Source organism: Thermobia domestica, chromosome 3 (assembly GCF_964235325.1).
Source record: "Thermobia domestica chromosome 3, izTheDome1.hap1.1, whole genome shotgun sequence".
NCBI classification, from domain to species: Eukaryota; Metazoa; Arthropoda; class Insecta; order Zygentoma; family Lepismatidae; genus Thermobia; species Thermobia domestica.
The window spans coordinates 327,229,194-327,241,413 of record NC_137456.1 but is presented as its reverse complement, the minus strand read 5'-3'; the positions used below and the strand labels follow the sequence as shown (position 1 = coordinate 327,241,413).

General features: G+C 36.1%; 1 protein-coding gene across 3 annotated transcripts in view; it reads left to right on the top strand.

Annotated features, from left to right (window-relative positions):
* LOC145681194 (uncharacterized) overlaps positions 1-12,220 on the top strand; it is an 85,334-nt gene that overhangs the window by 10,130 nt on the left and 62,984 nt on the right. For all 3 annotated transcript variants that reach the window (XM_081752687.1, XM_081752685.1, XM_081752686.1), the window contains exon 2: positions 537-869. In XM_081752687.1, the coding sequence (XP_081608813.1) occupies positions 560-869 (310 nt within the window). In that variant the 5' untranslated portion in view covers positions 537-559. The remainder of the gene's footprint in view (positions 1-536; positions 870-12,220) is intronic.

The following is a 12,220-nucleotide window of genomic DNA, read 5'->3' as shown; positions in this document are numbered from 1 at the left end:
TTGATTTTGAGTAGGAAGGACACACATTTTTGGCCCATAAAACAAAATTGACACGTTCTTTCTATGGGCGAAAAATTTGATTGATTTTGAATAGGGAGAACACACATTTTTGGCCCATAAAACAAAATTGACAGGTCAGTCGTCCTAGGGTTTCCAAATTTGGATTCTGTGTAACAAAATACATCGAATCTATACCCTGAGGTCCGCTGAACAAAACTTTTGTTTTTTTCTTGCTCTTTTTTTAAAAATTTTATTTGCATAGTTGTATTACGTGTGTCTTCCCTATCCAAAATCGCTCAATTTTTTCGCCCATAAAAGGGAATTGACACGGTCAGTCGTCCTGGGGTTTTGCAGGTTGGATTTTATTCTATACTTTTATTTTATTTAATTAATTTATTTATTTTTTGTGTGTGTGTTTGTGGGACTAATTTTTCTTTAAATCTAAAGACGTTATTTTTTAATATTACGTATTAACTAGTAAATAAAATACAATTTATAGCTAGTTCGTTTATTTATTAATTTATTTATTTTCGCAGATGTTGGCTATGAAGGCTCTATAATGTCGAAGAATCCGAAGAAAGAGCAAGGCTGGTCTCCCCGCGGTGGCGGTGGTGCTGGAATTGGAGGGCGTCGAGGTGGATCAAGGGGTGCTTTACGTGGGAGGGGAAATGTACGAAGACCTGGCGGCGGTGGTGTCAGAGGAGGTGCCAGAACTGCAGGTGGAGGACGGGGCAGGCCCTCACGAATGAATGAAGCAGAGTTTCAAAAGGACTTGGATAGTAGTACCGAGTTAGCTCTTTTCGAATTGTTTATGGACGTCTTGGATGCTGAAGTTATTCAGTCGGTTACTGAACAATGTAACTATAATCGTAAGTAAACTATTTCTTGATGTTCTTAAGTGCAAAATTTTTAAGAGGACAAAAATTAAGTTCGAGTAACCTTAGTATACATCTAACATTAAGTAATAGCGAAAATTTCAGTGGGAACTCTCATCTTCCTCAACGGTGTTTTCTTAAGCTTTTTATTTCAGATTCATCACTTCATATGGTATTAGTTGCTGTGATTTAAAAGTACTAAACATAAATTGTTTTTCTAGCAATAAAGATAAATACAAATAAATACATTGATGTTATCAGTAACCAGTGGCGTATTTAGGATTTTGTTTCGAGGGGGGGAGCTATGCACAACACGTGAATAAGCACTTGTATTTTTTCTTTTGGGTGCCGACAAATATTAATGAATTTGTGCATAATAAATTTATTTTAGGGGGGCTTTAGTCCCTCTATACCCTTCTAAATACTAGAGTTTGCCCAAGTGGGCCCAGTCCGAAAAAAAAAAGACACTTTATAACCCACTTGGGTTTTTGAGGTTTTTGTTAGTATATTATTGGTACAACTAAGGTGATCACATTCAGAGATTTTTATTAGATTTTGAACTTTCCTTGGCGTATTACATGCTTTCATGAAGTGTACAAGAACATTCAACGTTAGACCTTATAAAGTTCTGAATGCATTGAATGAATAAAAAAAAAAAAATAAATTACCTTCACTTCAGGGTTGGGTGGTTTAAACCAGCTGTTTTTTTTCCCTTCAAAAAAAAAATTGGTTTAAACAAACAAACAAAAAAAAAAAAAAAAAAAAAAACGAAAAATGCTTTAAATCTTGTGAACTTCGTGGTGACGTTTCCACATATCAAACCATCCGCATTACGTTTATCTACTTTTTACATTTTAATCAAGGGGTCCCGTGTTCAATTCTCGGTCGAACTACAACCCATCTTTCAAGTGTAAACCAAGTAGCTATTCGAGGTGTGTCTCTACGCGAAAGTCTTCTCCGTGATAACCTTGGTATTTCATAAGGATGTTAAGCTTAAACATACGAAATGAATCCAAATTATGTATTTCTACTTGAATGAATGCCTGTTGTTTTATAAAGAAGCCAAGGTTGCTTAAATATATTGATAGAAATTGGCAAAATTTATCAACTGTCTACGTAGCTTCCAACATCAGCTTGGATTCGACTTTGTTTTAATTTTGTTGAATGTTATCTACATAACAAATTTGTAATTTAACATGATACGTTGACCTTAAAATTTTACATACAAATACATTTAAACTAATAACAGGATTTTCCCAATGGCTAAGGCGGGAGTTTCCCGATTTGTATGTAATTCTGTATAATATTTTTACTTGTGTAACTGTTTATCTTTTTGTCCTTCTGAAATGACTCTTGATAATTATATTAACAAGTAGGCCTATGTAAAGATCAGTACAACGTATTTTTTATCAGGAGTCCTTCGTGAGTGAGTCGGCAATCGCATTTGTGACCAATTAGTCCCGGTTTCATGTCCAAATGGATAATTTCTCTTGTATATAAGCAAAGAAGCGGTTTGGATTCCGCTTTAAGCTTATGTCACCGCTTCCAGCTTAACCTTGTTGCTGCATAATAACACCAAGGCGAAACAAGCTAATTTCTGTCCATATCTAATATAAATACATAGAGTAAATTATTTAAACCAAAAAATCCTGGTTTAAACCCCACCCCCCAAAAAAAGGGTTTAAACCAGAAAAACTTTTTTTTTTTTTTTTTCAATAAAAACCATAGTTTTTGCCAACCGTGCTTAGCTTGAGATAATTATAGAACAAATTAATGTATGGTTTGTGTTTGTAGCTTATTTGAAGTAAAATATGTAATTTTATATTTTAAAAATTACTTTCCGTGAATAGTGTGCTCGCCGACTCAGCGACTCCGGGCCACGTTATCCCTCATATATTTGACGAGTTTAAGGCAACAAGTGTCTGTATCACCATTAAATATGCATATACATTAGTATAACTATTAGTATTATTACACACATTTGATGGTAACACAAGCATTCTTCAGTAAAATTTGATTTTCCAACAACAGTAAAGTAGTTCTGTTATTTGTTGCTACTTTTCAAATAAACATTCTGTAGAATCAACACCAGCCATAGTGTAAAATTTCTTGTCAAATTTAAGAAGTTTATTGCTCGGAGTTCCGAAGACTATGTAACACTACTATTTCAAGTGCTAAATTTAAACTTCCGTACTAGTGGAAGTGTCGATGTACAGTAAAGAAAACTGCTTTTTCGGGAAAAACCCGTCGTGAAAGAACTGCTCGGGAAATTCCCGCAATTGAACGCACAAAGCATCGGAAGTGAATACTTCAGAAATAAAACTATTTATTTTAAGCTGGTAGATATTTAATTTCATTTAAGACATTTTGAAACATTTACTTTATAAAATATGAATTATCTCTTTGTTAATTGTTTTAAATTCGTTTTCGGGAAAGAACCGTCTTTCTAGTGCTAGGGAAATTCCCGTAATTGAACGCGCAAAGTATCGGAAGTGAACGTCAACAGTAAAAGCATTTATTTTACGCTGGAAAATATTTGACATGTAAGACATTTTGAAACATTTCATAATACATGAATTATATCTTCGCTTTAAATTAATATATTTGGTATTCATATTTGGCGAACGTTACTAAGGCTCCTGGGATGACTCGATCTACATTTGTTCGTTTGTTTGCCTGTACCATACCCACTCATATTACAGGGTATAACTTTCGGTCTTTTAAGTTTAAATTTTCTAGGTATAAGCAAGAGACGCACTAGACTTTGGCGGTATACCAACGTAAAATTTCAAAATGGCGGCCATTTTTTTTTTCAAAATAGCGGCTATCCACGCTGCAAAGCACAATCTTCAGTCTTTTAAATAGAAATGTTCAGAGTAGAAGCACGGGACACACTAAATTAGCTGTATATATATTGGCGGCGAACCGACGTAAAATTTCAAAGTGGCGGTAATTTTTTCAAAACAGTAGTGAACAGAAAATTGTTGCAGGTCGCGACAATGACAATCTTGAAATATAAATCATATTTTAACACTTTTACTACAAAGACATTAAAATATTAAAAAAAAAAAAAAAAAGCCAAGGTGGGTTGTTTTTTTAAAAATACTCGGGGTTTTTCAAACTCTATTAAATACGCCACTGTCAGTAACAGATTCATGATTTGTGTTATGAGAAAAAGAAGTAAAGAAAACGTGAAATAAATTAATGCGTGTCAGCATAATTGAAATACATACAAAAATATCAAATATCATGAAATTTATTATTTGAAAAAGATTTATGCTTTTTTTCTATAGAAGTTCCAGGGTCAAGAGTAGTTATAACTACTAAAATTGCTACTACACATAATGACAAGTGAAGTGTATTAATAGAAAATATCCGGATCAAATCTAGATTTATTCGTGGCATTTTACATAATCTTTTAGTTTCTTCAGTTCGTAAAAATAGTACTGTAATATTAATCAGTTTCACCTTTCTATAATACGTTCCTTTCGGATTGTAAGGTATGACTTATAATAGGCTTATCGACATATCGTAAGAAATATCATTACATGTTACCCCACTACTATGAGAACTTTATACCGAGTGGTGGTAGCGTTATCAAGCATACTACCAAATAAGACCTTACAATAAGTATGAAGTTTTCAAATCAATATATGTTAATGAAAGGAGAAAACGACTAATTTACACGCGAATTCAATGATGCACAAAAAGTGAAAAATTGAATGACTGGACCCTGCCTCGAACCCGACACCTTCGGCATGCCGTCTCAATGCGTTAACCACTACGCTCCCCATTTTGCTCGTACTTACAGAGATCTGATGTGTAAAAAAATCGGTTGTTTCTTCTCTACATTAATTTATATGAAATTTACAACCGTCAAAAGGTGTTCTTAATATATGGACACTGGATTGCCCAAGCTCAGCAGCTAGGCAGTGGTACAAGCCATGTGGTTGGAGTAGAGAGCACAGACTTAAGGAGTAGATGTGTGTGTGTGTGTGCCTGTTCTACGAAGCGGACTGGGTAGTGTAATGGTTTAACGCATCGCCACGGCATGCCGAAGATCCCAGGTTCGAGTCCCGATCCAATGATTTACTTTTTCACTCTTTGTGCATTATTTTCAAAGTAATGTTCGTAGATTTTTGCTTTCATTGTTTATGTGTCATCTTCCATGAAACCAAATCGCCTACCACAATGCATATTCACAACCATTTTAATTAAAATGCAAAGGTAACTACATTGTTTTTGTGTAACATACGGACTCTAATGGATGTGGAGTGTGAGACGTCTGAGTCATCCATAAGCAACCAAAGAAAAAATATATATATGTAAGATCAGGTAAACGGAATGGCCCCACAGAGAAGCTTGTCTCCATTTGCATTTCGTTCGATTCCAAGCTATGGGAAAACGATTGAGAAGCATCTATAGATTTCTGTGAAAATTGAGGTGAGCTCCATCTGGTTAGGATTTAGATTACTGGGCTTTCGGCATCTATGGCCATTTAGCCCCGTCAACGTATGAGGGATGACGTGCCTCAGCGAGTACACTATCCGGGGAAAGAAAAGGAAGGAAGTGGCCTGGGACCTATAAATTAGGTACCACCCCGGCATTTGCCTGGTGTGAATGAGGAAAACCTCGTTCAGAGTGGCTGGCCTGAAAAAGCTTTTTACACTTTTTTGACCGAGTGGCCCCGCCGGCTCCATCTAGTTGTAAGATGCGGTCGTTCTAATTGGTTGAGATGTAATAACCAGTTTTTTCCAACTTATCTTGAAATGGCTACTTGACTTCATAGGATGCATATTAAGTACTTACTAAAATTTATACTTAATCAAAAATACCTGTTTATTTATACAGCTGTGCCTTTCAGCAAATAGTTATTGCCATCCTTATCAGAGATCATTGCTTGCTGAAACAAACACAATTATATAAACGAAAGGATGTTTTTGAGCAAGTAAAAATTGTAATAAATATGTCCAGAAATAGTCACCAGTCACAGTTGCTTTAGGAAAGGATGATGGGTCGTGCACTTGCTAGCGGGATAACTAGCAGGAAACGTTGTCTTTTGGAGAATCATGCTAATGTTCCGTGTATGTGGTTACCTCGTTTGGTTCGCCATATACATACACTGCATTTGTTCATGTTGTGGAATGTAGTTTCATCGAAGATAAATCTTTCCTTTGAAGCCATTTTCCGCCATACTAAAACAGAAAATATTTCTAGTCATTGTGTTTCCGGCACTTTTCACGTTATTAGCAAGCAAGATAAAGACTCTGACAGCTGGCATTGGTGTTGCCATTACTCACGTGTCAGGGCTTCTTTCGGTGCATATATAATGGCAATTTAGTTAATGGTGTAAGGAATGACTATGATTGGTACCATATCACCAAAGTAGGTGCTTCATTTGCCCTCCACATGTGGTAAGAAACTTCAGAGACCATCTCTTTTTGGCCTTGCTATAAATAGTACAACGGAATAAGTTCATTTTCTGGAGGGTGCTGTGATGTATTTGTCAGGCTATTATAAAATGGAACCACGATCGCTACAGTCTGAACGCAAAAATTCAGTACTGTGTTGGATTGAAACCCAGATAAAATAATACGTAAATTTTATATACTTTTGCGTCTGCGTTTAAAGAAATGATACAGAAAGTAACGTCTGAATGACAAAGAGGAAAATTCAATACATAAATTGTATAACAAGAAAGTTATCCACCAATCTGTACGAGTATATGTTGTGTAAGGTTTATTACAGAAGTTTACTATTTCGGCCTATAATGAAAAGCTAGTTTCACATATTCTAATGAAACTTCACATATTTTTATATTTTAAATGAGTATGTAACATAGGCACGTAGTTCAATAAGTCTGAATGAAATCGCGTAAGAAACGTTATATTATGCAACGTAACAAACGTTACACTTCATGAGATAACGTTTATCGTATTCAGAATAAGCAGAGGAATTATTTTTATAAAGGATCTATACTTTAAGATCCATTGCCTTCTCACTCATAATGTAAGTCTAGCTGCTAGTTGTGATTGTTTGTCATGTCTGTCTAACAGTACAGTCGTTTGATTACTTACGTTCCAATGCAGCCAGTGTTTCAATGTGGGTTAGCACAGGACGGTAGCCAGCCCAGAAATGTAGGGGGGAGGGTGGCGGCTGAAGTTAGGGGGGGCTTCGATCCAACCACATTATAGTTCATTTGCAAGCCTACCGTGAAAATTTTAGGGGAGGCGGCCCTCCCTAGACCCCCCCTGGATACCGGCCTGGGTTAACATCTAAAATCAATTGTTCAGAGAATGTGATAGTATAGAACACGTATGAATGCTTTGAAAAATCATGAGACACTTAGTAAGTGCCGTGGCATCTGGAGAAGAGATTCACGCATAAGCATGAAACAAAGCATAACAGGACGCGTTATTCTGAACACGAGGAACCATGGTGTTGGCAGTCCCTAACATTTTCGACTTCCAGCTTAAGCATTCCGTGTTCACTGCTACGAAGGCTTTTTGTCAGCTTTGGACCCAACTTGAAATCAGAGCATATATCAGAATTCTGTTTAGAGCATGTCTGGAAATTGTATTGCACTTTGATGAAATATTCATTTTTGGATTACATATGTATGAACCGATATGGAGCCTCCCTTTTCTCCAATCCGAAATTGCACGTGTTAAAATTTAGCATATCGACGATTTTGAACAGCTCTAGCTCTGAAACTATGCACTTTTGCCCACAAGTCCATATGAACTCTGTCTCTTACTTCCATGTGAGGAGTCACCTCTTACAGTTTGTCGGTGTAGTTCATTAACACCTTATATATAAAGATCTCTCTCTCTCCGCTTTATCCAGTGTAAAGAAAGTAGGATTAAAGCCCATTTCCAGTGTATACCTGAACATCAAGGGGAGAGCCCCTATAGCCTATACACGCCAAATGTATGTATGTTCGACCATAACTCTGATACACATCGCGTTATTTCCACCAAACTTGGTACACGTGTGGTTTACAATCTGAGAAAAATTGCCGTGGTAGACAAACCTAGCTATAATAGGAGTGAAGGTAGCGAGGGGTGATGTAAATGTAATTAAAAAGACATATATTAATGTCGAATAAATAGTTTTCGGGGTCTGTGATATGAATACTGACACTTCCAATCCCGATGCAGTTAAGTCTACGTTCAGCCCCCAGTGTAAGATACACCCCTGACACCCCTTGAATGGGGTCGGAAGGGAGTCACATGTAAAAATGATCGACAACGATACATATTAGTGTCTAATCCATACATTTCGGAATCGCTAAGATGAATATACGGACACACTCGAGGTTGTTTCAGTCTATGTTGAAGCTTCTATTGGCACGGTAGGTGAGAAAAGATGAAAATTAAAATAATGAAAACGACCGAAAATAATGTTGAATCTATAGTTTTCGGGATCAGGTTAAACGGCTGATCCACGTGAAATAACTTTTGGAATATAGTGTCTACGTCAATGTGAGTTTTATAGTGTCACTTGAGTTAAAGTTTGTATTGTATGGAGGTATGGTGTTTCAAAGTTTATGCTAAAAATAGATTATCTTATTGAAATGCGTATCTTAAGGGAAAAGAGGATTCAAGTATTTCCCTAGATCTATTTTCCACGTGCGAAGAACGAGTATCTCAGCTAGTAAATACGTATATATACATTCATGTATATATGTAGAGAGAGAGCGAGTGAGCTCGAAGAAATAATTACATGATTCCCTTCAAACTCAGTACGACCGTACGTTACAAAACAAGTAGCAGTGCCATGTGTACACCACGCGAAAAAGTTTGGTTTGTACGGTGTGATATTTCCTCAAATAATCTTGAAACCGAAACTGGTAGCAGATTTCTACTACTTCCGGTTTTAGTAGACGGATTGGAGTACAGACGGAATATATTCTTGACACGCATAATCGATTGCAGAAGACTGATTCTTGCTGTCTATTACTGTGTTTACTCTATAGGAATCATCGTTAAAACCGAAAGTGGTCGATTTTTCTGCCACTTACGACTTTAATAGAGAGATTAGGCTGGAGGAGTATATTCATGGGATGTTTAATTGCTCGCAGAAAACCATTTCTCGCTATATGTTAAACTGTTTTTACTTTATAACAATCAGTGTTTTACAGCCGGAAGTTGATGTCTGCCACTTCCGGTTTTAGTAGAAATATTATAATGGAGATGAAGTATATTCTTGTGGCGCTTAATTGATTACAGAAAACGTTTTCCCGTTGTCTGTTATGTTTTTAATTCTGTGATGATTAGCGTTAAAACTTGACGTGATTGATTTCTCCCACTTCTAGTTTGATTAGGGGTTAAGAGAAAAGATGGTACCTATCCTTAGAACGCTAAATTGATTAAACATAACTCTTCCCACTATCTCAAATCATTTTTGCTCTATGTAGATCAATATTAAAACCGGAAGTTATGGATTTCTGTCGTTTCCGGTTTTAGTAGAGAGTTAAGGAGGGAGATCAAATATCTTTTTGGGACACTTAATCCATTCACTTTTTGGGACAATAGATCACTTTCCGCTATCCGTTATCGTTATTGCTCTGTAGTAATCAACAAAGAACCAATAATGCATTATCTCTATCATTTCTGGTTTGAATATTGCCTCCGTAAACAAACTCGATTTTTAACTTTTCATTTTCTGTATCCTAACCAAACCTGGTAGTGATTCTTAGATTTTTGTCTTCCGGAAGAACGGACATACAGACGACAGGGTAAATACATAAAGAAGTTTTGGCAAACCATTCTTGTTAACAAGATTTGTTGCTGTTTGTTATACTTTTGTCTACCAAATAAAAGTTTTTATCCTCATGAACATTCGAAAGCAAATCTTAAGGGGGGGGGGGGGGTTGTCCCTGCCAGGATACTTTTTCTTTTTCTTTAGGGGAGATACATTTTTGTCAAGAAGGGAAATCCCTGACATTCTCCGTCAATTCACGCTAAGACACTGGTGTTGCTAACTTTACCAATGTCAGTCACATCTCCGAAACTGTTTGAGATGTCCAATTGCTTTAAACGATATTATAATCTTGATGTCTATTAAAAAGCGGATGTTAATGATCGAATGTGTTTTCGAAAGTTTCAATCCCCTGTAACTTTGTTTCTGTTGGTTTGAAATTCATATCAAAATCGTAGTATTCGATACAAAGTTACTTTGTATTGCATTGACCCCTCCGTCTCACTTGCTTTATTAGTATTGCGGTTATTCTATAAGTTATGTATGATTTACAAAGAACGGGACGTATGCAAGAGGTGTCATAACTTTCTTAATTAATCTAGACATCGATAATTTCGTACACCAATATTCATGATTTATCTTTTCGGTTGAAATAAATCAATAGGATTTGTGGGAAATGTTTTTAGTGTCTATTTTGATCAGTAGTGTCTATTTGAAACTTCCCAAGCGGTGACTCATGACTAGGCACTGTCAAATATGAAACAGGTACGTACCTTCTGCTTATTGATGTCGTCTAGATGAACAATATAATATACTAGTAACAAGGTGTTCCTCCTGATAGGTCTTCGATGCTACTACTGCACTGTCTTTGGAAAAGTTCAGTAGTTTTGTTACTCGATTCGAGGCGAGATTATGGAAACTTCCTGTACTCGTGGTGAAATACGTAAAGACGTGAAACTCTGAAATCCACTTCTGTCATCATATTTGTGAATGCATGAACTTACACGTTGAATTGTGAAAGGTAGCTGACTTCAGTGCTTGGCAACGATTTCAAAGACGGAATTACGTAGCAGTTTTACAGACAAAGAATTCATTAATTAATCACAATTTAGTTTTGGAATATCCATCATTTCCCTTCGTTATTCGTTGAATGTTCTTTGAAGAATATTGAACTGAAAGTACAATCACGGACAAAGTTTAACGATGATATCGATGAACGTCTGTGACAGTATTGTGGAAACCTTCTGATTTAAACTTTTGTGATAGAGTAGCGCCCTTGAGTTTGTAACACAGATTAGGATTAGTAAAAGTTGAGTTGTAAGTTTTTCGTTGAATAAGTAGATTTGAAAATTGTAATAATCTTACGGAGTGCCATTTGAAAAATATAGTCCTTTATGCTAGGTTGGCAACACTATTAATCTGGTGGTATTGGTGTGTATGTCAAACTGTAGGGTGATTTTCTTTAACTCACGGATTTCGTTTGGGTGTAGAAATTCTAACTGAAGTCCGATTTTCATGTGGTTTGTTGTAAATGATCAAGGAAGGATGAGAAAATTATGGGACTATGTTTATTGGTTTAAATTCATTCCGGATAATATAGGCCTGAAGAAAACCAGCAAATATTCGCCAGTGTACCGTATAATAAGAAATAGGGTTTTGGATTTTTGAAGCGGAATTGCAGAATACAAATTAAGTGTTAGTGACAACACCCATAAACATAAAAGATATTCCTTGAGTGACCTAAGGAATCGATAACTGAGATCTTCCAGAACACTTGGCTGCGGGATCCGATGCTTCCCTGTCTCACTCAGAAGCGATCCTGTTTCTTCCAACTTATTTACTAACAATATTTGGGTTCTGCCTGGGGCAGAACGTGAGGCTTTTTTTTTTTTTTTTTTCCTAAATGCCCTTTGTGTAACAGCAACAGATACCATTCTCCAAGAACTTTTAAAGATAAACACACGTTGCTCCAAAGAGTTCATCATTCTCACTGGTCCTGATCACAGTCACACAACTATACATCACAACAATTTCCAATACAACGGCTTAGTTTCCTGTTTCTTATTGACCTTGGCGAGGTTTGCCATTTAACGGAGAAAACTCAAGCCTCCGCACCGCATTCATTTCAATTGTAAGGCACACTGGCGAATATTTGCTGCTTTTCTTGAGACGTGGCCGATATTAGCCGGGATGAATTTAAATCAGTAAACATAATCCCATAAATTTCCCATCCTTCTTTGATCATTTGCCACAGACCACATGAAAATCTGACTTCAGTTAGAAATTCTAGACCCAAATGAAATACATGAGTTAAAAAAAAAAAAAAAAAAGTCATCCTGTATTTTCTTTTGCCGACATTTGCATCATACAAATTTCCATAGTTTTTTCTTTTTTTAAAATCTATTAGTGTAACAGTTACAAGGGCGCTTCAAGAACAATGATCCGACCTGTATTTATTTCTCCAATGTATTTATCATTGTTATTTATAAAGAAAATTAACCATGCTACAACATAAATCACACCACCACGTGAATTAGTTTTTGCATTAATGTTTCTGGGAATTCTATTTGGGATTCGGATTTCCATGATGAGAATATTTCTGGTATTTCTATGGAACGATTAGTGTGCTGTGTTTTTATATT